Source organism: Bos taurus, chromosome 20 (assembly GCF_002263795.3).
Source record: "Bos taurus isolate L1 Dominette 01449 registration number 42190680 breed Hereford chromosome 20, ARS-UCD2.0, whole genome shotgun sequence".
NCBI lineage: Eukaryota > Metazoa > Chordata > Mammalia > Artiodactyla > Bovidae > Bos > Bos taurus.
In genome coordinates this window covers 12,753,479-12,777,015 of record NC_037347.1, presented here as the reverse complement: position 1 = coordinate 12,777,015, position 23,537 = coordinate 12,753,479, and the positions used below count along the sequence as shown (strand labels likewise).

Genomic DNA, 23,537 nt, shown 5'->3' with positions numbered 1-23,537 from the left:
AAGTATAATGTTGAGTAAGAACTTTGATTGAAAGTGGAATATATTTATTCAAACCAAAGGATGTCTCAGGGTTGTGTGAAAGTGCTTATTCTTATACAAGAGTGCATGTGATTTTTTTCAGAATTAAAACTCCTTTGAATGGATTTTTAAGAAGTCCTCTAGGAGCCCTTGCAGCAATTGTGTGATATTTCTTCTTTTTCTTTTTTTCCTTATGATGAAATATCTAGGCTGGAGATGTCTAATGAGATATTTCTTTAAAAAATAATGCCAAAATTATACATACATTTAGTTTTAAATTTTCCCTGTGGCTCTAATTTTGAGATAGAGTAACTTATACCTGATTTAAAGAGTTAGGTGTTTAAATAATCTGATGTCAGCCACTGAATTCATTGGGCACCCATTATTTCACGCCTGATATACTGTTTTCCACAGAGCATTCTTGTAAATTTGTTTATGTGATGCAAATTAGGCTAAGTACTACCCCATCAGATCTGTAATGTTTAGGGAACAATAATTTCTCTAAAAGTATAGTTTGCAGTGTTCAGGGATGTTTATATTTCTAAAATGACTTAACAGGAGAAGCCTTGATGAAAGCATTTAGTATGGAGCTGATAGATGTCTCATTAAGTTTCCAGAAAATGCACATGTAAACACTTTTTTAGTCATCTTTCAATAGTTTATTTACATAACTGAGGGCTGCTACTTTAATTAGTGGTGGTTATCACAGCAAAATGATTTAGTAAGTGGACCTAAGTGAGAGAAGACACTTCTGTTTCTAGAAACTACTGGTGAGGAATCCAACCCTCCTCCTTGGCCCCCTACCCTGGCAGCAAAGAGCCTCTGTTTACATATGTAAATAAGTCATTCAGTTGAGAGTCCCTTTGGATCCAAGGTCCAATCTGTTATTTTGCTGATGTTGATGACATTAGCCAGGAGGTAAAGGGTACCAAGAGACTGAAGTCTCAGCCTGGAATGACAGATACCGGAGACCAAAGTCTATCTTTTAAGAGGAGAAGTGGATTCTTGGGACCAAGAATTTAGGAAAAGAAAATAAAGGCACAAATTTTGTCTTTAATGTTGGCCTGAGTGATAGAATTTAACGTTTCTCTTGAACACAGCCAGCTATACAAATGAATATGCTGTGTAAGGATGTTGGTTTCATGACATCCTATTTTTGAGAGCCCTGTTTCCTATTTAAAGAATATATAATATTTCATAATTGAACTCATGAAGTTGACTTTGCTAAGATATATGTTGTTTGTACCTGTCTTGGATGTAGGAATCTGGCTTAAAATAAGAAAGGAAAACTTTTAAATTAAGGTCTCCCTAAGCAAGACTGCTGGAAGAAATATCAATAACCTCAGATATGCAGATGACACCACCCTTATGGCAGAAAGTGAGGAAGAACTAAAAAGCCTATTGATGAAAGTGAAAGAGGAGAGTGAAAAAGTTGGCTTAAAGCTCAACATTCAGAAAACGAAGATCATAGCATCTGGTCCCATCACTTCATGGGAAATAGATGGGGAAACAGTGGAAACAGTGTCAGACTTTATTTTTTGGGGCTCCAAAATCACTGCAGATGGTGATTGCAGCCATAAAATTAAAAGACACTTACTCCTTGGAAGGAAAGTTATGGCCAACCTAGATAGCATATTAAAAAACAGAGAGATTACTTTGCTAACAAAGGTCCATCTAGTCAAGGCTATGGTTTTTCCAGTGGTCATGTATGGATGTGAGAGTTGGACTGTGAAGAAAGCTGAGCGTTGAAGAATTGATGCTTTTGAACTGTGGTGTTGGAGAAGACTCTTGAGAGTCCCTTGTACTGCAAGGAGATCCAACCAGTCCATCCTAAAGGAGATCCGTCCTGGGTGTTCATTGGAAGGACTAATGCTGAAGCTGAAACTCCAATACTTTGACCACCTCATGTGAAGAGTTGACTCACTGGAAAAGACTCTGATGCTGGGAGGGATTGGGGGCAGGAGGAGAAGGGGACAACAGAGGATGAGATGGCTGGATGGCATCACTGACTCAATGGACATGAGTTTGAGTAAACTCCGGGAGTTGGTGATGGACAGGGAGGCCTGGCATGCTGCGATTCATGGGGTCGCAAAGAGTCGGACACAACTGAGTGACTGAACTGAACTGAACTGAAAGTGAAGAAAGCAGCATGTCCAGTCTGTAATGAATTGAGTTCTTCTCAAAGGTTCCTGTCTAGTGCATAGCTATGGCTACCTTTCTACAAAGCCTTAGTAACTCAATACATGAGCCACTGACCACCACCAACTTTTTTGTCAACAATAGAATACAGTGTGACTGTTTTTGAAAATTAAGATTAGGTTAAAACATGAGTCATATGGAGAAAACCTTGCTGTGAGCTGTTCAGAATTCCCTTATTTCTGTTCCATATGCAGTTCATTAAAATGACATTAATACTCCAGGCTGTTCTTTGGTTTCTATTAAGATGTATTATGAAAAAGATAAAAAGATGTATTACTGGAATCTGTGTAAATATATTGATTATCTCATAGGCCTATTTGTTCACCACAGGCAGACTATTGTAACAGAGTCAGTGTACCTGAGAATAAATGAGACAAAATGGAGACCAGGTTTTAAAAACACACTGGCCCCCTCCATTCCCCTTGAAGGGTGTGCTTGTGCTCTTTAAACCAGCCTTTCAGTAACTGGGAGTTTAAGATTGAGGTTCTCAGTTTAATATCAGCATCTGCCCCCTGCTGAGTTTATGGTGCAATTAGCTAATTAAAAAAAAAAATAACATTTTCACCTTGAAGTCAGGAGAAGAGCAATAAACTACAGGCTTAGGATTTAGTTAATTTGCACATTGACTGTAACTGTGTATTTAATGCCAAGATTAACTTTTTTTTTCCTGATGAGTGGGAGCCTGGCACTGCATACTGGAACTCTTAAATCAGTTATAATCATTCCACAGGGAGCTTGATAAGGGCAGATAATTCTATAGATATATTAATGAGGATAATTATTTATTTTCATCTGGTAACTTTTTTAAGGAGAAAATGCCTTAAAATCACTTTCTGATAAACCATTAAATATAAAGGAGACTTCTGGTTAAATAAATAATCTGTGATTTAAAAAAATACTATTTCTCATGTAAAATCTATTGCTTCTATTGAATAGAAAGTCATACTCAATTTTTGTTTGTTTGTTTTTCCAAATATTCAGGGACTTAATGAGAACAATTTCTGCTGTCAAAGCTTTTGGTATCTTTTCTAGGTCAACTAAGACTTAAAACTATTGCCTTGCATTTTTTTTTCCGGAAGAGGGTAGGGAAAGAATGCATGTTGGCAGGGCAGTTAGTAGGAAAAACATAATCCTGACTTGCAATCTGCTACTTATGACATTTCCTTTTTGAAAGGTAAGCGTTACGCTTTGGATGCCAAAGCAGTGATGGTTGGCAATTCAAGTGGGTGTGATTGATCCATGTCTTTAAAGTAATAGCACTGTTATTCTTGGAAGAAAGAAAGAAAAGAATTCTCAAGTATGGTAATACAGAGCCTGCATTTTTACTACTGTAGAAGGTCTTTTCACCCTCCTCTGTGAGCAGATGCTAACACTCATCTGACAGATACTTCACTCCCTGTGGAGAGGCTCACTTGGACCAGGGGCTTTACTTCCAGGGGTTTACAGACCATCTCTCTGTGGCTTTCATCTCCCTGTCCCTGAAGTCTCTGCCCACAGTGGATTGTGCTTACTTCTTAAATTCTTGTCTACTGTTGCCCAGCTTTGGAAGATGGAAAAGTGAAACTCTATTCCATGCCCCCCATGGGGGCCCCTATTCCAAACTTTTCCTTTAAAGTACAGTTGCTTGGGTTTCTTTTGGTGTGTGTGTTTGACATGGAATGAGCAGTGGGAGGTGTTAAGTCTTTCTCTGTGGTCCATTTGTCACGTGTGTGTGTGTTTACAAGGGTTGATCTAAGGAAAAGACCACCCTTCTACACAGGTTAGGTTATAAACTTAATTCTCAATCTCTGAGCCAATAAAGCTTAATTGCATTCAGGGATAGAGTTTTTGGTGGCTGCCAGATACCAGGAATTCTGCCAGGATGACGAAGAGAGGAACTTCTAAGCCAAGAGAGTTTTCATGTTTGGGGAAAGATTGTAATTTCTGTATCTTTTTGGTGTTAACCACGTGAGTGACAGGTTTAAGAATGTGTTCTGCTACTCTAGGAAGAATGATTTCATGTTCAGTGAAATCATGCTTCAGTTTTCCTTAATATCCTTGATATAATTAGAGACAGTATCAGGTAATAGGAAAATGCACACTTGGTGGGAAATGTGATACTGGCCTGTGTTTATGACATCACACACATGCATAGGCAGGGCTGTTTTTAATAAAATGACTTGCACATGGCATGCACCTTTGTGGGCGAGGTGGCGGGGCGGGGGGTGGGGGGAGCTGTGTCGTGTGTTTTTATTGCTGGATTTTAGCTGAAAGAGACGTGTACAGTGCTGTTAAATGCTGTCCCTTTCCCTTTTCTGACCATTTCCCCATCATCCCACGCCCCGCCTTCTCCTCTCCCACCTCGTTCATCCCCATCTTCCATTCCCTGTCAGGAAGGGCAGCCTCCGAAGAGTCATTTCAACTCAGCCCGACATCGCCAGAGACTAGTGGACCCCGCTGCTTCAAAAGTGAGTGTGCCTGTCGCATGGTGCATGGCGGAGTGGTCCCTGTGAGGAGAAGGGGGCTGTGGGCCTTTGCTTATGCTGGTGCCTCTCATGGTCTTAGAGGAGGCAAGGTCTTCTCTACTGATTGAAGACCGTCCACATCAAAGGAGTTGTATTGTCGAACCATCAGACCTGGAAACCAGCAAAACCCTGCTAGGTAGCACCAGCTGGTTTCCGTGGTTGTAAACACTCCCCCCACGGCCAGTTTCAAGCAGCCGTGTGACAAAGGTGACCACAGGGCTGGACAGAGGTGCCCCATAGAGCTCTGTTATATCCAGACACAATTGACATACTTCCACGTGAAAATATAGCAATATAATTAGGAAGTGAACCGTTTGGGTATCTCTTATCTTTATTTTCAATATAATGTATTTCATTGGAAGTTTAGATAGTTTTAATCAACAATAATGGCTGTTTTTAACAACCAGCTTGTAAAATTCCTGAAAATGCTCCCCAGCTGGTGTACCTGGGCTCTAGTAGAGCAGTTCTGCATATGATATATTTGTTGAGAATAGCTCAAGCCAGTTTCGTCATGTTCAGCTCTGATGGTCTACAGAAAAGTGGCTGAGGTTTTGAGCAAGGATTTGCTCTTCCTACACAGCCTCAGTAAGTCGCAAGTCTGTTCTGCTGCACACAGACTTTTATTAAAGAGACATTTACTGGCAAACAGGCACAGAATGTCTCTGCAGCCTGTCCTGTAAACTCGGTGAAGGGCTCTACGCTCAAGCCTTTTAGGTGCTCCAGCTGATCTCTTTGGAAGGTCCCACTTAACGTGGATGAACTGACAGCTCTCTGGAGACAGGATGCTCTCATTTCTATGGTGGGCATCATTCACTGGAGCCCCTCTACCCCATCTGCTGAACATAAGGCCGTGGCACAGCGGGGCCTCGGTGCCAGACCTCAAGGTCCAATTTACAGACCTTCGTAGATTCTTAGGCTCTGTTCATGCAAGGGTAGAGAGTATCTGTAAACTGACTTTGCCAGGCCACTTACCTTAAAGACCACTAGTGTCAACAATGAAAGCCTGTTTCTAACATCCACTATATTGACCAGGGGACCACTGATTTTGATTTCAGCAATGAAAACCCATTTCAGTATGAGCACACGCGTACACTGGTGTGACTGAGACATGGATACCTCTGATATAATGCTAGTTGACCACCCTGGGGGAGTCAGTGATTTGCATATAATTTTTAATCAATAGATAATATTACATTGCCTATGTGGAAATATTTGGAAGTGGCCCCCAAATGTCATAGCATTTTGTGACATTTAGTTAGTACCTGGGGTGTCTCCTCCCCGCTCCCAAGTTCTAAACAACTCAGTTTGACTCAGGATCCTTATGATGAAGTCATGAAAGTTTGTGAGGGGAGAAAAATAAACTAGCTCTGAATAAGTTGGATGGTTTCATCATGTAAGAGGTGAATCTTGCTAAGCCTAGTTCAGAGAACACCAGGTCCTTCTCAGACCCAGCCTAAGAGTTTTCATCAACGAGGCAGTAAAACATCCTGAGGTTAAGCATAACCCCTGTTATACCCAGCATGTTTCTCTTGGTCAATGGTGTGTTAAGGATCCAACTTGGCACATGCTTTTGTTCTTCTTCTTTCTTTTTTCCTATGTTTGTTTCATTCTGCTGTGGAATTTTCAGAAATACTACTGTGCCTCACCATGCTAAGTGTTGTCTGTTATACTGTAAATTAGGTTTCTTCTATTGAGTCTTTGTTGTTCTGTTTTGTCTTAAGTGAGAATCATGGCTTTTTTTTCTAGATACACTCTAAGAAGATCTCATTAAACTGCTAAAAAGAAGATGTCTGGTGCCTTGATGTGCTGTGTGAATAGGTTCAGCCAATATTCACAAATAGGCTTTAAAGGTCAAATCCTTTCTTCCGCCAAATACTGCAGTACTAGAAATTTAAGAAAGGCCTAAAATTTTTTTCTAACCTTAGGAACTGATGAGGGGAAACACATTTGCCATGTGGATTGGTTACTTGGGCAATGAATATAAAATGGAAATGTGCATTAGTGTGGCCAGTGACCTTTCATTATAAGCACATTGGTGCTTAGACGCTACACTGCATTTGTTCAACTCAGTAACCTGAGTTGTTATAAAAAAAAAAAACCTGGAGGATTCTGGGGTCAGTAATAACTTAGAGTAAACCAGCTATTAAAGTTTTTGAGAATATGGATTCTGTTGAGTCAGCATTGCAGTCTGGGGAGAAGTGTGATCAAGCAGAGATACTTGACTTCCCATTAGCAGTATGGAGTGGTGAGGAAGAATATCCTTGAGTGGGATGTGCATTAGGCTTTGTTATAATCCATTTGTGTCTGTGGGCTGCCATGTAACACTGAGCCCCCATGGCTCAAGGTTCTCTCTTCTATGAAATGCGTGTGCATGCAACGTCGCTTTAGTCGTGTCAGACTCTTTGTTACCCTATGGACTGTAGCCTGCCAGGCTTCTCGGTTCATGGGATTCTCCAGGCAGGAATACTAGAGTGGGTTGCCATTTCCTTTTCCAAGGGATCTTCCCAACCCAGGGATCGAACCTACATCTTTTATATCTCCTGCACTGGCAGGCAGGTTCTTTACCACTAGCGCCGCCTGGGAAGCCTGTAAAGTGAAAGTCACTCTGTCGTGTCTGTCTGTGATCCCATAGACTGTATAGTCCATGGTATTCCCCACGACAGAATACTGGAGTGGGTAGCCTTTCCCTTCTCCAGGGGATCTTTCCAACCCATGGATCAAACCCAGGTCTCCTGCATTGCAGGTGAATTCTTTACCAGGTGAGCAACAAGGGAAGCCCTCTATTAAATGAGAGTTTATTAAATAGTCTCTTAACCAAATTAAGGAATTATGTTTCTTTTTCATCAAGGCTTTTTATAGCTAGATACTTTCCCATTTAGTCTGAGATTTTTGAATGACATTTCTCAGTCCTAAAATTCCTCTAGAAACAGCATCTTTCCTCATGAATTCCAAAGCATTATTTGTGGGCGGTCTTTTATCAGTGTCTTCAATGGATGTTAATTTTTTAAACAGAATTACTTTAAAGCTGTGGGGGAAAATATGAACCAGAAACAAGAGGCTCATTTTCTACTCAGGGAGTTGGCTTTTTTTTTTTTTTTTTTAGCCTGAATTTTTTAATCTTAGTCTTTGAAAGCTTTTGAAAGTGCTTTGAGTATAGGAAAACAAGCTCTTAAATCTGTTTTATTTGAATAAGAGTTAAAGAGTGAAGGAGAAATCAAAGGTAAGTAATGTACCTCTGATTGGCTAAACTTGTCCACTGGGAATTTCTAAAATATATTTCATTTGGAGAATATGCTCACCTGTCTATCCCCCAGTATGAACCCTTCACACAGTAAATGAACAAAGAAGAAAACAGGCAGCAGGAATAATAGTTCAAAGACCACTGAACAGTTATTTGTGGAGCTGGTAAAGAATTCTGTTAAATAAAAATCAGTTTGATATGGGAGCATCAGGGACACGATCTGGGGAGGCAGGAGGTGGACAGAAAAGAACACGAGAGTGTACAGAGGATTAGCTTTCAAATCTCCTGGCATTTGAGCACAAAAGGATGATGAAGATTTATTCTAGATGAAATGTCATTTTTCATTGGAAGCTTTGCTGGTCCAGAATAAATAGGTTCATAGAGCTCGTATTGAAATTTTGAGCATGTGACAATAGGTAGTGGTGGGCATAGCATCTAATAAATTTCAAAACCAGAAAGTGTTGTAATATTCTATCCTCTTAAAAAAAAAAAAAAAAAAAAAAAAAAAAAAACCTCCCTAAATGGACAGCTAACCAAAACCCTGCTTATGATTCTAAGATACATCACTTCAGTATGCCACAGGGCTTGAAAATCCTTTATACTAATTCTCAGCGATTTCTCTACCTTTTTCTAATGAGAATAAGGTTTATAAAACCTGGGCTCTCCTGCTGGGAAAATCAGCCCTGAGCTATCTCAGAGCAGACCGTCTTCTTTTCTCACTAATATAAACCTTTTAGGATTGATCCTTTTTTTCATTTTTATCTCTCTGAAGAGTAAATGTCTCTGGGACCTTAGAAACCCATTGTTTGGAGGGGGCAAAAGGCTGCATTGACCAGGGTTCATAGTTGCAAACATGATGTAGAATAAAAGCCATGGAAATCATGATATTGTGTTTCTTTCTTTAATAACAAAAGAAATAGTTTTTTTGTTTTTTTTTTTAAGCACTAAGGGGATAGGCTTTAAAGTATTGAATATCTACATTTTAGAGCCTTATTATGGATTGAATTTTTGGATGGTAATTAACACCTTCCTAGTCCCAAGAGTTTCAAGTGTTAAAGGATAATTTCTGCTTTTTTGGAGGCTGTAATACTTGTTACTATATTTAAGGAGATATTAATAGAAAGATGGGGAAGGGGCTGGGAAGATTGGTTGCCATAATTATTCTGGGAATATTTTAGTTATATAAAATGTTGTTACAATGTAAACTTTTTGTTTGCTTTTACAAAAGATTTTAGGGGTAGTACATTGCTGATAGAAAATTTTGAGGCAGTTTATAGCTTTTGTTTGTACATCAGCTGTCTATGAACTTTTGGTCCTGGCTAAAATGGGTGTTGATCTCATATCTGAAACTTAATAGCTATGACATTGGGGCGGTTACTTAATTACCCTAAGAAAGCCTCAGTTTCTTTATCTGAGAACAAAATAGTATCCATCTCATGGGATTGTTTTGAGGATTAAATGGGAGAATGTATAAAAAGTTTTTACTGCACAGGTAGGGACTTAAGTGAAAGTCGCTCCATCGTGTCCAGCTCTTTGCAACCCCTTGAACTATACAGTCCATGGAATTCTCCAGGCCAGAATACTAGAGTGGGTAGCCTTTCCCTTCTCCAGGGAATCTTCCCAACTCAGGGATCAAATCCAGGTCTCCTGTATTGCAGGCGGATTCTTTACCAACTGAGCTATCAGGGAAGCTCCAAGGCACTTAATGATAACCAAAAAATTGTAGCTATCCTTTAAATTATGATTATTCTTATTATGGATATCAGGTAATCATTATTTAACTTCTCTAAGATTTTTTTTTCCCTCATGTAAAATAAGGGGTTGAGGTAGAATGTCTGCATTGTTAAAAGTGTGTCCAGTTCTCCTTATGTTTGAATGTCTGGTATGTACTCAGCTGTGTGGTAGGCATAGAGGACTATAGCTTGTAGGATTTAGTTCTTACCTTTAAGAATATAATGTAATTGGGAAAGAAATAATGCAGAAACAATAATCAGTTGTTTGGTCAACATATCCAAGCTGCATTAATTTCAAACCAAAGGACCTCTGTGGCCACAGTCAGAAAAGTCTTCCTGAAGCTTGTAGGTTTTCATCTGGGTCCTGAAAGAAGCAAAGGACTTTTTAAACCTTATGAGTGTGGGCATGAACATTATGAGCATGCGCGAGGTAATGTGATGGGCCAGACTGGAATGGTGTGAACGAGGTGACACGTTCCTGAATGGCTGTTCCTGGTGGGATGCAGACAGGCTTTGCCTCGGGCGCGGTGTTCTCAATGAAGTTCTGTGTACTAGTTGCGTGGCCAAGGAAAAGTCTCTTGTTTCCTCATCCATACAGCTCAGGAATAACAATATCTACCTCACTGAGAATGTTGTTACAATGAAATGGTCTGGTGTCGCCATTCCATAGAGTGATTGTGCTATTTTGGGGACAAAAATGACAGTTTTTAGCTAAATTAAACAGTCTTCTCTATGACCCAGCAATCCCATAGAAAAGAAGTGGCCTCTGTCCAAGGACACAGATGCTTCATGCAGCCTTGTTGTTACACCAGAACATTTGGAGATACTGTGAGTGCACTGAAGGAGTGATTGGGAAAAGAGAGGGCATCGCATAACCCCCAGCAGTTAGAAGCCGCAGCCTTGAAAGGACATGCAGCAATGTGGATGGGACTGAAAACGTGTTACTCTGTGAAACCAAGCTTAAACAAATTCAGTTCTTTACTACCATGCTTGTAATGTCGATTAAAAATGCACATATAGCATACAGTTTATGGTTTCCAGGAGCTCATACAAATAGCTGATTGTCTATTGGGCACATTGCAAGGGTAGGCTGGAGGCAGATAAGAGGTGTGGGAAGGTTCTGTCCAAATAAACTGATGGGTGGGAATAATATTCTCTGTCTGAGGAGTATGCTTACCCTCTCCTGTACCCTTGAACTTCCCCACGAGGAAGTAGATAGGCCAAGAAATAAGATGTAAGGGAGAGTTAAAGAAGTCTCCAGAGGTGAAAGCAATGCTCCTATGCATCGTGGAGCAGCTAACACTTAGGCAGCCCCGCAGCATGTCCACCTGCTTCTAGCTGCTGTACGCCTGGGACTGACGACTCCCTAGGAGGGGTACTGCTGATCACCTAGTGGCCGACGAGGCCACGGAAGTTTGCATGAGATCACACAGCTACTAAAACAGGAGCTGGGATTCGAACCCGGGATTCTTGGGCTCTTGGGCTCCCTGTGCTTAACCGTCCTGTGTACTATGGCTGTAACTGAAGGGGTGAGGTAGAACCAGGGCTTTTTCTCCCATGGCGTCCTTGGACCATGCCTCGCCGTTGCCACTACCTTCTTTTTGTGGAAACTGCCAATTGGCGTGTGTGTGTACTTATATGTGTGTGCATGTGTATAAAACTTTTTGTATGCATTCACAAGTATACAGCTTGATGAATTTACACAAACTGGACAATCCCATACGACCAGCACCCAGAACAGAACGTGCTGGGCAATGCCGAAAAACCAAAACTTCTGTCACTTTTACTGGGCATGAAGTTCCAGTTGCTGGAAAGCAACATCATGAAAAACCTAAGCCTTTAAAAGCGAAAAACAATAGAAATATCAAAGATTCTGGAAATGGCTGCAGGTTTTGGGTGTTTGTAAGGTGTAGGTAAAGCCTTCCACCTTTTCTCGATTTTTACCCCAGTTGCTTCTGTTACAAATAGTGGAGGACACAGACCACTCTTGAAGGAAAGCGGAAGGTTTTCCAATGAGTTTAGGGTCACCTCACATTATCAAAGGATAAAACAGATTGACCTGCTGGCCTTAGACAGAAATACAGATAAACACCTGCATGGTGTGGATCGTAAGATGGCTTTGCAATGGACAGGTAAGTGAATTTTCACTTCTCCCCTGGTCGTTAACTTCCCGGCACCTGTCTTTGATGTTCAGCCTCAACTCCTATAGGCTGCATTTGTCAACATCCCTCTCTAAGGGTGATGCTTCCCCCAAATCCAGACAGTTGGCTTAGGTTCTGACTGAGTCTGAAGTTGTGTTTTGGGGTTACATTTACAATGTGATCCGTCCACCTGGTACCCCTGTGCACATTTTGCTGCCTTTGGCAGACAGCACAGAGAAGTGAAATTCCTTGCAGGAGCCCCAGAACTAGTACAAGGTGAAGCCCACTTAGTCCCTGTGCATAGCCACCACGCCATGCCCTTTGTACCGCCATCTCGGAGGGGCGCCTCCCTTTCCCAGGGGACACCCTGTCCTGAGTGGCATTTCTCAAGGTTCAAAAGGAAGGCAACCACAGTTCCCACAGTAGTGAGTTTTCTGCCTCCAGTGCCAGATTCCTCCTTGATCCATAGCCTGCTCTCCTGCCACCTGACTCCACAGTACTGTTGACCTATGTAATGCTGCAAAACTGTCTGGAAAGCTTTCATTTTCCTTACCATTTCTGTGTGTGACTATCCCAGTTTACTGGATTTATTTCTCTGTTAGCATTAACAGAATTCTAGAGCCCTAACAATTCAGCTGAAAAAATGGGCAGAGGGCACCCCCATTTCTTCAGCCTAACATCTCTCTAATCAGACACATACAAGTAATTCTACAGAAAGTGGGTTCCAATTATTTATTTTCCATGATTCTGTCTATAATGTATGACATAAACACAGTATTGAAGCACTCAAAATTACAGGGCTGCAACATGCTTTTGGAATTCAGCTCGTGTAGTTCATACAGAATGATTTGGGTCTTGTGACCGGGCATTATGGGATTTATTTTGTAGACTTAAAGGTGGGTATAGCCTGCTGCTTTTGAAGAATCACTCTTTAATCTTCAACAAAATAATCTTTTCATTGAGGTATAACATATATACAGAAAAGTACAGATATTTTAAGCTTGCTATTATCCCAAAGATCTTAGTAACTGATTTTTTTTTTTTTTTCCTGTAGTAGTAACATATCCCAAAACTGCAGATTTCAGTGAGCTTTCACACACTGCCTATGCCCAGGTAACAACTCCAAGGTTTAAAATACAGTGCATTACCAGCACCCTAGCAGACCCCTTGTCCTACCCCTGTAGCAGTTTTCAGAATGTTTTAAATTTCCATTTTTGTTTTCAGAGTCACATTTCTTTCCTGATGCTTGTCAACATCCTAATTGATTGTCCAGGAAAATGATGTTTGTCTTTAAGAAAAGAATGGGACTGGGTTTCAAAATGGAAGTAAAGAATGTGTGAAAACCATTTTGACTTTTAATATTTTAGTTGCTGGAATTTCTATTTTAAGCCCATTTAAATGTTGTGACTGAAAATATTGAGAACTGTTTGACCTGTTTGTCTTTCCTAACACAAATTTTTTGTTGTTGTAGCAGTTACCTTTTCCTGTTCTTTGTTTTTTGTTTTAACTGACAGCGGTTAAGTAGGCATAGGTAAATTGTTACAGCTCAACCTATCTTATCCTTGGGTGGATTTTTTTCCCCAAGGACTTTAAAGAACTAGTGAATTGCTTTTGTTGACTTTTCTCATAGTTCTCAGAGTAGTGCTTACCAAAGACCTGTAACAGGCAGTTGGCCAAGATGAGATTAGTATTTTATTTGGAGGAAGGGTGTAGGAAGTCTTTTTAATTTAGAGATTAAAAGCTCATCAGCTGGGTTAGGACTCTGATGATGGGAAAGATTAAAGGCAAAAGGAGAAGGAAGCAGCAGAGGATAAGATGGTTAAATAGCACCTGAGGATCGAAAAAAGTCAGACACAACTTAGAGACTAAACGGAAACAATGGACAAGTACAGGTTATCCAGTTTAGCTTTAGATTTATTTATGAAGAATTACTGAAATCATTTCTTTACCTTCAAGGAGTCCTGTATCCTGCTGGCCCCTTGTAATCCTCTGCCCCAAGGCAAAAAGAAAAACAAATCAAAACATAGCCAGCAACTCTAAAAGATTAATTTAAACATTTAGCCAAGCAATCCTTGAAAGTGAAGTCGCTCAGTCGTGTCCGACTCTTGGCTACCCCATGGACTGTAGCCCACAGATCCCTCCATGGGATTCTCCAGGCAAGAACACTGGAGTGGGTTGCCATTTCCTTCTCCAGGGGATCTTCCCAACCCAGGGATTGAACCCAGGTCTCCTACATTGCAGGCAGATGCTTTAACCTCTGAGCCACCAGGGAAGGGAATCCCTATCTGAGAAGAGCAGGCTGAGTACCTCAGACACACTTGTTGGCCAATGCTTGGAGACCATGGTATCTTTTTTTAACTGACCTGATTAACTTCATTGCCTCCTTTAATATTTTTATAAGTTAATGGTTTTTTTCCCAGGGTGGGGTAGGATAAGTTCTCCCTTCCCATTATCTCACACACAGATTTCTGCTTCTTTCCTGAAAGAAAGATTTGACTATGATATGGCCAAGTACAGTTTTCCTTGTATTCATTCTGCTTGGAGTTCACAAGTATGTAGATTGATGCCTTTTATCAATTTTTTGGAAAGCCCTTAGCTATTATCTATTCAAATGTGTCTTCTGCCTCATTTTCTCTCTTCTCCTTGTGGTAGTCTATTTGTACCTGTGTTAGGCAGTTGAATATTGTTGCACAGATCTTAGACACTGTTTTTTGTTTTTGCTTTATTTTCCTGGTGATTCATTTTGGATAATTTCTATCATTTTGATTTAAACTTTACTTATTCCTTCTTCTGCTTTGCTCATTGAGCTGGTAAGTCCTTTTCATTCTGATATCTTTCATTCCAGCTTTTCCTGTTGTTCTTTATTATTATTATAGTTTCTATCTCTCTAGTGAAATTTTCCATGTATTTGTTCATGTCAGATATCTTTGCCACTGTATCCCTTTGCATAGTTATTTTTGAGTCTTTGTCTGACAACATCAAAATCTTGGTTATCTCTGCATCTGTTTGTTTTGCCTATTTCTTTTATTGAGTATGGATCCCAACAGTACCCAGCACAGTTCAAGTAGACAGCAGAATGACTCAGCACTCTGACTCAAGTGGTATGACATAGAAGAGACACACCTTTTTTTTGGAGCTAAATATTATTTACCTCAATTTCTACTGTTCTCTCACTTAAAACTTTTATATAAACACATGGTAAAGCAACATCTCCTACTTCTCAAGCCTCCGCTTCCACTTAGAATGTAGACAATTACAAGAGACCGCTGTTGTTGTGTTCACAATCAAAACAAGGTATGTAAGCTGCAAACCCATACTTTAAAAACTAACTTAAAAAGCTAAGAGCACAGGTAAACCTGGGGCTTCCCACGCGGTGCTAGTGATAAAGAACCCACCTGCCAGTGCAGGAGACGCAAGAGATGCATGTTCAATCCCTGGGCCAGGAAGAGCCTGTGGAGAAGGAAACGGCAATCCACTCCAGTATTCCTACCTGGAGAATCCCAGGGACAGAGGAGCTTCGTGCGCTACAGTTGATGGGGGTCACAAAGAATCAGGCACAACGGTAGTGACCTCGCATGCATACACAAGAAAACCTTAATAAAGTGAATTCCTGAGTGATAAATTCATGAAGGGAAGGGCTCATGGCTATCATGGTGAAATGACAGCAGGAGGAGAAACCTGCCATAGGTCAGCAACAGAGGAATTAGACCAAGTGAGAACATACTTTTCGTTCCTAGCTTTTCTCCAAATCTTCACTCCTATAGTTGAAAGTAATGGTCTCTTGTCAATGTCTACTTCTTGAATGGAAGAGGAAGTCTCAGAAATAGATTTGTCCGAGGAGATCAGGGAATTTGTGAATAGGGAAAAGAGAATAAAGATAAGCCTTAAAACGGAAACTGAAGTCGCTCAGTCATGTCCGACTCTTTGTGAGCCCATGGACTGTAGCCTACGAGGTTCCTCCATCCATGGGATTTCCCAGGCAAGAATACTGGAATGGGTTGCCGTTTCCTTCTCCAGGGAATCTTCCCAACCCAGGGATCAAAGCTGAGTCTCCCACATTGTAGGCAGATGCTTTACCATCTGAGCTGCCTGGGAAACCGTAACGATAAGCCTGCTGCTGCTGCTGCTGCTAAGTCGCTTCAGTCGTGTCCGACTCTGTGCGACCCCATAGACGGCAGCCCACCAGCCTCCTCCGTCCTAGCCATTCATAAATCTGGGCTTAGTTGTGTCATTCTGTCACTGTTAGAAACACACGGCTATGGTAACAGTCCTTAGTTCCTGGCTGTATCTTCCATATAAACTATAGACCTATGGCATGCTAATCATGTGTTCTTATACTTTGGGTTCATTTCTTTACTGATTTGATCCCTGTTGTGCACAAGGGCTTTGTTATGTAGCTGCTGTTTTCAGTCTTCTCTTGGATTTGTCGAGCAGTCTTTCAAGGTGCACTAGAGGACATTTGATTGAATTAGTGTAGGGCGCCTACCTCTTTCATCAGAGTGCAATACCAGACTGTGAAATTCAGTTACTAAATGCAGTTGCTGGTGTATCACATGGCAGTAATTTAGTGTCTGCTTCTCTTATGGCCATCCTATCATTGTACCAAAGTAAAGGCTCTGTGAAATGTACATTTCTCAAAGCATGTTCTGTGTACATGCCTCAGGGATGGTTCTGCCAAAGTGTTTCATGGTCCCATTAATTTGAGAAACACTGCAGATCATACCCTTTGATCTTGTTAAATAAAATGCCTGTAATTTTAAAAAGTCTTGGGGAAATCTTGCAGTGAGTAAATTCTCTGAGATGTATTTAAGTATATTTTCTGAAACTTATTTGAGTACAGAACATTTTACCAAGAAACTTAAGTTTTTCTTATCAATACCCATTAGCAAAGTTCATTGAGTAATGTTGAGTTAAATGAACCTTGTTCCTCTTTATTTCAAGGAACATGAATAATTCGTATTGGCTGACATTCTCTATACCTGGGAAACATCTTCCCCACTGTTTTCTGGTAAGATAACTAGCATTTTTGGAAGGAGGAGGAGCTCTAATCCAGCAGCCTATCAGGTTACAGGATTATACTTAGGGCCTCCTACTTAGGACAGTGGTAATGTTGAGTTCTGCCTTTATAGATGTATACTGGTCTCTGCTATCTCACTGGTCCAAGGACTCTGCTAGTTTGCTAGTTCAAGAAAATAAGCTAGGTCAGCTGTCATATCCCCCTAAATGAGAAAAGACAGCTAGCTGCCTGGACTGCAATTGGAAGGAAAGGTCAATCAATATATTACCTCTTCTTCCATGTGTTCCTTGCCTGCCGGCTGAGTTGTGCCTTCTCACTAGCGGTGGTAATCTTTTCTGCTAAATTTTATTTTAACCTTGCAAATAGGTGAAAGGAAGGGCACAGTTAATAACATCTTCTCTCCTACACCTCTGAGTGTATTATTTGGGCTCTTACTCTCCCTTCCCCCAGCCCCGCCCTGCACGGTCCTGCTTAGGTGGAGAGTTAGGCAAGTGGCTGGTGTCACGTACTGTGGGAATTTCTCTGAGAACCCTCTCAGGCTCTTGCACAGACAGAATGCAAGCATGTTTGTGATTTTTGACAGTGCCCAGGATCTAGGTGGAATTAAGTTTTTTCAAAACATTTCTCAGTCAATATGTTTACTCTCCTTCACCAGCCATGCAGTGTGATACGGTGCATCACGGATACTTGAAATAGGCTGCAACAGGAGGTCAGGAGGGGGCATAGATTTTCTAACACGGCATGTTAGATGGAATGATTTTGTGTACTCTGAAGTGGAAAATTCAATCAGAATTTTTCACACTTTTTAGTTAAAGCAACACTGTTGTTTATTGATGAAAGGTAGACTGGGAGAAATATAGAATGAAAATGGAGTAGATGACAAATCTAGCATTATTCCTGGTCATAGCAGGAAATACTTTTTCTCTTGTAATTTAATGAAAGCTATACGAGATAAAAAGGGTCTGCTTAAAAGATACACTATGGAATACTTGGAATATATGCCAGCTTGCTTAGCGTGTGTGTGTGGGTAAAATGCAATCTGGCTTTTTAAGAAGGTTGTGTTTCATTGAGATGGACTTTGTGCTTGACAAAGGGTAGTTAAAAGGCCCAGGTAATCTATTTTGGCTTAGTTTTAATGCAGCAGAACTCATTTGGAAAGCATCTGAGAGAATCAATAAGAAATTCAAGGATAGATTCTGTAAGTTTTCATTCAAGTAGAATATTTAAATGTATTACTAGTTTTCATTCATCTGTGCTTTGGTGCACAAAAGATACATCAGCATAACTACCTATTATGTAGATGAATACCTTATACTTTCAAATTGCAAAACCTTAGGGTTGCTATGTCAGATTTGTGAATGAATATTTAAGAGAGAATAATAGCCTAATACTAGTGTGCTCAATGTGTGCCAGTCAATTTTCTAGATACTTCATGTGTATTCTTTCATTTAATCTGCACAATGACACTATAAGCTCTTACGACTGATCACTCCCAGTGCGGGTATGTCATTTGTCCAAGGCCATCTTCCTAAGCCAGGTTCCTGAGCCACCCTGCCTGGCTGCCCTCCTAGGACTCTGCCATCTCAGCACTTTCATCCTGGTGAGCCTACGGGCACATGGGTTAGTAACTTAATTCAATCCACATAGAGTACTTAGCACTTAGGGTTTTTATATTTAGATTCTATCTTTAAAAGATAGAATATATATAATGTGTGTGTGTGTGTGTGTGTGTGTAATATTTTACATGTAGAATCTGAAAAAAAAAAAAAAAAAACTGGACTGGAAAAAATGAGAGTAATGGTGTTACCAGGGGCTCAGGATAGAGAAATGGGAGAGATGTTTAAGGGTGCATAGGAGCTGCCTGCCAATGCAGGAGAGGTAAGAGATGCAGGTTTGATCCCTGGGTCGGGAAGATCCTGGAGGAAGGCATGGCAGCCCACTCCAGTATTCTTGCCTGGAGAATCCCATGGAGAGAGGAGCCTGGCAGGTTATGGTCCGTAGGGTCTAAAAGAGGTGGCCATGACTGAATGCCACTGAAAGCATACATGCCTGCATGTGCAACTAGCACATATAAGTCCTGGAGATCTAATACACAGGACAGTGATTATAGACCACAAACTATATTGTAAGCATTAAGCTTGCTAAGAGCCTAAAGTTTAATTTTTTCCATCACTAGAAGAAATGATATTTATATAAGGTGATAGACCAGTTGGCTGACATTACAATGACAATTATATTGCAATACAAATGTATGAGATCAATATTGTATACCTTGAATTTGTATAATGTTATGTCAATTATATCTGAAGAAAGAGACATGTAGTTCTTTAACAATCTATTTTACTTAACTATTAATGCTTTTTTCCTGATTGATATATAATTCTGATGTTTAGTTTCCTTTCTCTTTTTGGTTTTACTACCATTTAAAGTGACAGAACCATTTAAAAGCATTAGTGCAAATTCAGCAACATATCTGAATTGTGTGACTTTAAAAGATAGTTTAGGCTGCTTATAATTTTATGTTCTTCAGTGTGCTAGAGTTGATTATTTCCCTCCTTTGTTCATACTATGTTATAGTATAGGTCATTTATACTGTGTTTTTTTTTTTTAATCTTATAGACTGTGAGTCTAGATTTAACTATCAACTTTAGGTTTCCAAGGTGATAACTGCATAATTCAGTGTGTGAACACACGGTGTCTGTGGAATATAGTAATCATGGCAGTACAGTAAGTCTAGTATGCTTTTTATTTTTAAAAGAAAGAACTTAATTAGTGTAAGTAGAAACCAAAGTCGAAACCACCTTAACTCGGTCCTGAATTACAAATGGCAGCACTCACATGTGATAAGGGGGAAACCTGCTTGCTTGGAAATTACTTAATTTTTTCAGTTAATAAAAATAAGGTGCCACCTTATGAGAACTTTCTTAGGTCTTCAGTTTAAATGTCCACCCATGTTGTAGTCCTTGTGATCCGAAAACCACACAAAATGTCATCCTGACTTTAAGAGAAAGGATTCTGTCTTTGCAATGAGAATAGAATTCAGTCTTAGGGAAGAAACAATTAAAACCCAAAGCCTTTCATTACTTTTGATGCTTAACAAAAGGCAAAAAACTGCTACACTATAATATTTTCTACTAATTAACTGTCACACACGTGATGCCATTAAGTTTGAAGTCACTTCGGTTAACTTCAAAGTCATTATTAACACACAGTGCGTGGACCTCCCAAATTGATTTTTGAAAAGGGAACCCCATTGATGGATCTGTAATCAGTGTTTCCAAGAATTTTGCTTCTCATAGAACCTAATCCTAATTTGGGGCTTCTCTGATAGCTCAGATGGTAAAGAATCTGCCTGCAATGCAGGAGACCTGGGTTTGATCCCTGGGTTGGGATGATCCCCTGGAGGAGGGCATGGCTACCCACTTCAGTATTCTTGCCTCGAGAATCCTCATGGACAGAGGAGCCTGGTGGGCTACAGCCCTTGGGGACCCCAGGAGCCCAACCCCAAAGAGTCAGACATGACTGAATGACTAAGCACAAGCATAGCACATAACTTAATGCTAATTTAAGCAACATTTGGTCATTTCCTCTGGGTAACAAGCACGGGCCCTTCTGATGCTCAGAGATGGTGTCAGGGTTGTCTTCACGCCAGGTATGCTTTTGATACACGGCTCCAAAGCTGACTTGCAAAGTTCACGACTATTTTTGGAGCATATCAGAAACATGTTTAGCTGCCAACGACCAAAAACAACAAATTGCAGCTTAAATAAATAAGGATTTATTATTTCTCATATAAAAATGTTGGTTGGTTGGGTGTCCAGGGCCAGTGCAGTGTGGGAAAGGGTCATCAAGGCTATGTTGTCTTTGCTCTGCTATCCTTAACATGAGACATCTGACCTTGGCGAAATCACAGGGTTACTTTTCCAGGGCTCAATTTCCCCATCAGAAAAAAGTGGTGGTCGCCCTTCCTGTAATTGCAGGGTAGGGTAAGGCTCAAATGAGATCCTGTAGGAAAATATGTGTAGCACAGGGCCTGGTGCCTGCTTGATTACTTATACCACAGCTTCAGCCCCACAGCTCTAGCTTTCATAGTGTGACGGAGGGGAAGGTGTTAAGCGGGAAATAGGGGACCCTACCTTCCTCTCTGTTCGTCTCAGGGTTCCCTATTCCAGCATTCTTTCAACTGATGTTATTTGAAATAACACATTGGACAAATTAACTTCAAAAAAGATCCAGTATCCCTTTAACAAATAGGACCTATTACTTACTAAGTAAAATATATCCTTTATAAGGCAATTGTTTATTTTATTCTGTGACCTCTTTACAATAAATTTCAATACCATTAAAGGCTTAAGACATATTATTGATTATTTGAATATGTGTGTCATGAATCTTCCCTTGCTCTCATACATTTTGTATGTACATTTTAAGTGTCGTCTTTTGCATTTAGATGGAGAAGAGTGGATTAGAAGAAAGCAGACTTGTGGGTATTAGCTTCATATAGCACTTCAAGAGCTCCCTTGCGCTGTTTTGCCTGTAAATTTCTACACTAAGATGGGCTTTCAGAATAGTGACTGTTAGATAAACTATGGGGTGTCTTTAGTAAATAAAAATGATTAATCTCAGCTGAATAAATTCACTATCACTGGCCAAATAGTCTCATCCAATTCCGTTTCCTCATTCTATCAAAAGCCTTTTTCTTTTTGTGTTAAAGTTGTCTGTAATTTTAATGGAAGCTTTGAGTTATTATCTGATTTTTAAAATTGGTTCATAAAAGGATATTGATTCTTTAAATTAGGAGTGGTTGAAATGTTGTTTATGGGCAAGCAGTCTCCTTTGCTGTAACCTGGGACCCTCGGTCAAGAAAACTCATCTTAAATCTGTGTAAAGACACCCTTAAAAAAAAAATCGTAGCTCTTAGAGACCATCTCTGGATTGGAACAGTAACGTTGGTTTGGAAATACAGGGGGAGCCAACAGGTAAAAGAGAAAAACTGTTAAGCACAGTCCTTCCTAGTTGCTTAATTTTTATTGCCTGCCATTGATACTCATTTCTTTCCCAGGGTGTTTTCCTGGGTAATGAGAAGATTCTAAAATCAAATAAGGCTTTTGAACAGTGAAGATGTTTGCACTGTTCTCTTGAAGAATCCTATAGATTTATAGTGATCCTAAGAGGTGTCTCATATCCACTATATTAACTAGCCTTTTAGAAGCTTATGAACATTGTAGCTTTTATTGATTCCAGGGAATTGTACCCAACAATAAGCAATAAAAGTCGATGGTAACTTTCTTCCTATATAGGGGTGTGCCGATCAATATTTTGAATTTACTGTAATTTTCTGGTAATGGATGGAAGACTTGAAAAAATTGTGGAGCCTTGCAGGGCACAGCTGTGCAGTGTTGCCTTTTTATCTAAGCTCACTGTAGGTCACAGGCTTTCCCAAGTAACAAGAAACATAGTTAAGTGGCAGGGCCGATGCGTGTATTTATCACAAGCCTTCATAAGTCTCTTTGGAAGGAAAAAGGAGAATTGCAAAATTTGTCCCCAGTGACCTTAATTTTCTAGTCCTAAAGGACCTCCAAAGTGTACTGACTTAAAGGCAATTCAGATGTTAAATATCCAATATTTGTATATGATCTCCTTCTGCTAAAGGAATTTTTTGTCCTGATTAGTGACAGGGTGTGTGTTTTCACTGAAGCCTGCTTTGCCTGGAATCTTCCGATTGTTTGACAGAACTGCGCCCAGTTCTACAGTCAGAGAAGAGGAGATAGGCGTCCTGAGCACTTGCTCCTTGCTTTTACCCATTTGTCACTTGTGGCCCAGGTGGCACATCCGATGTGAGTGTCACACTCAGCACTAGTGCTGGCTGGCGTCTAGGATGCTGGTGTGTTCAGAGCTGTGCCACGGGCATCGTGTGTGGTCTCAGTCTTCTCAACTATCATAGCCTCATTTTATAACTTAGAAGATTGAGTCTTAGAGATGTTAAAGAGATATTCCAAGGATGTTTTCCAGCATTGACTTATATTAGAACATAGATATATCTGAATCTAGATCCTGTTCATTTACTCACTATGAAGTATACAATGAGCTTAAATAAGAATTTCTGTTTAACACAAAGTTCGGTTGATCTAATATCCGTTTTCTTGTTTTACTTCTTTTGTTGCAAAGGGCTGTAGCTCCTCTGATTTGATCAAAACAAATTTCTTTAATTTCAAAGATGGTACACGTTTGCTTGAAAGAGATAGTATATTGTTCTTTAAGAAGAAAATGAACACAGAAAATACTGTATGACTGAGGGCTGAAAGCTCCTAACCTTGAGGAAATAAATTCACCTCACTTAGTATATAGTACGGAGAAGGTGATGGCACCCCACTCCAGTACTCTTGCCTGGAAAATCCCATGGACGGAGGAGCCTGGTGGGCTGCAGTCCATGGAGTTGCTAGGAGTTGGACACGACTGAACGACTTTACTTTCACTTTTCAATTTCATGCATTGGAGAAGGAGATGGCAACCCACTCCAGTGTTCTTGCCTGGAGAATCCCAGGGACGGGGGAGCCTGGTGGGCTGCCATCTATGGGGTCGCACAGAGTCGGACACAACTGAAGCAACTTAGCAGCAACAGCAGCAGTATATAGTAAGCACTCAGTCAACTGGAGGTGTACTAGGGTTCGATCCCTCCCTGCT

At 40.3% G+C, this 23,537-nt stretch overlaps 1 protein-coding gene across 8 annotated transcripts in view; it reads left to right on the top strand.

The window, feature by feature from the left end:
* The window catches only part of MAST4 (microtubule associated serine/threonine kinase family member 4), a 618,443-nt gene that overhangs the window by 283,903 nt on the left and 311,003 nt on the right, over positions 1-23,537 (top strand). For 3 of the 8 annotated variants that reach the window (XM_059878862.1, XM_059878863.1, XM_059878861.1), the window contains exon 4: positions 4,590-4,664. The exons of the other annotated variants lie outside the window; for them this stretch is intronic. In XM_059878862.1, coding sequence (XP_059734845.1) covers positions 4,590-4,664 — 75 coding nt within the window. The remainder of the gene's footprint in view (positions 1-4,589; positions 4,665-23,537) is intronic. 8 annotated transcript variants of the gene reach the window in all.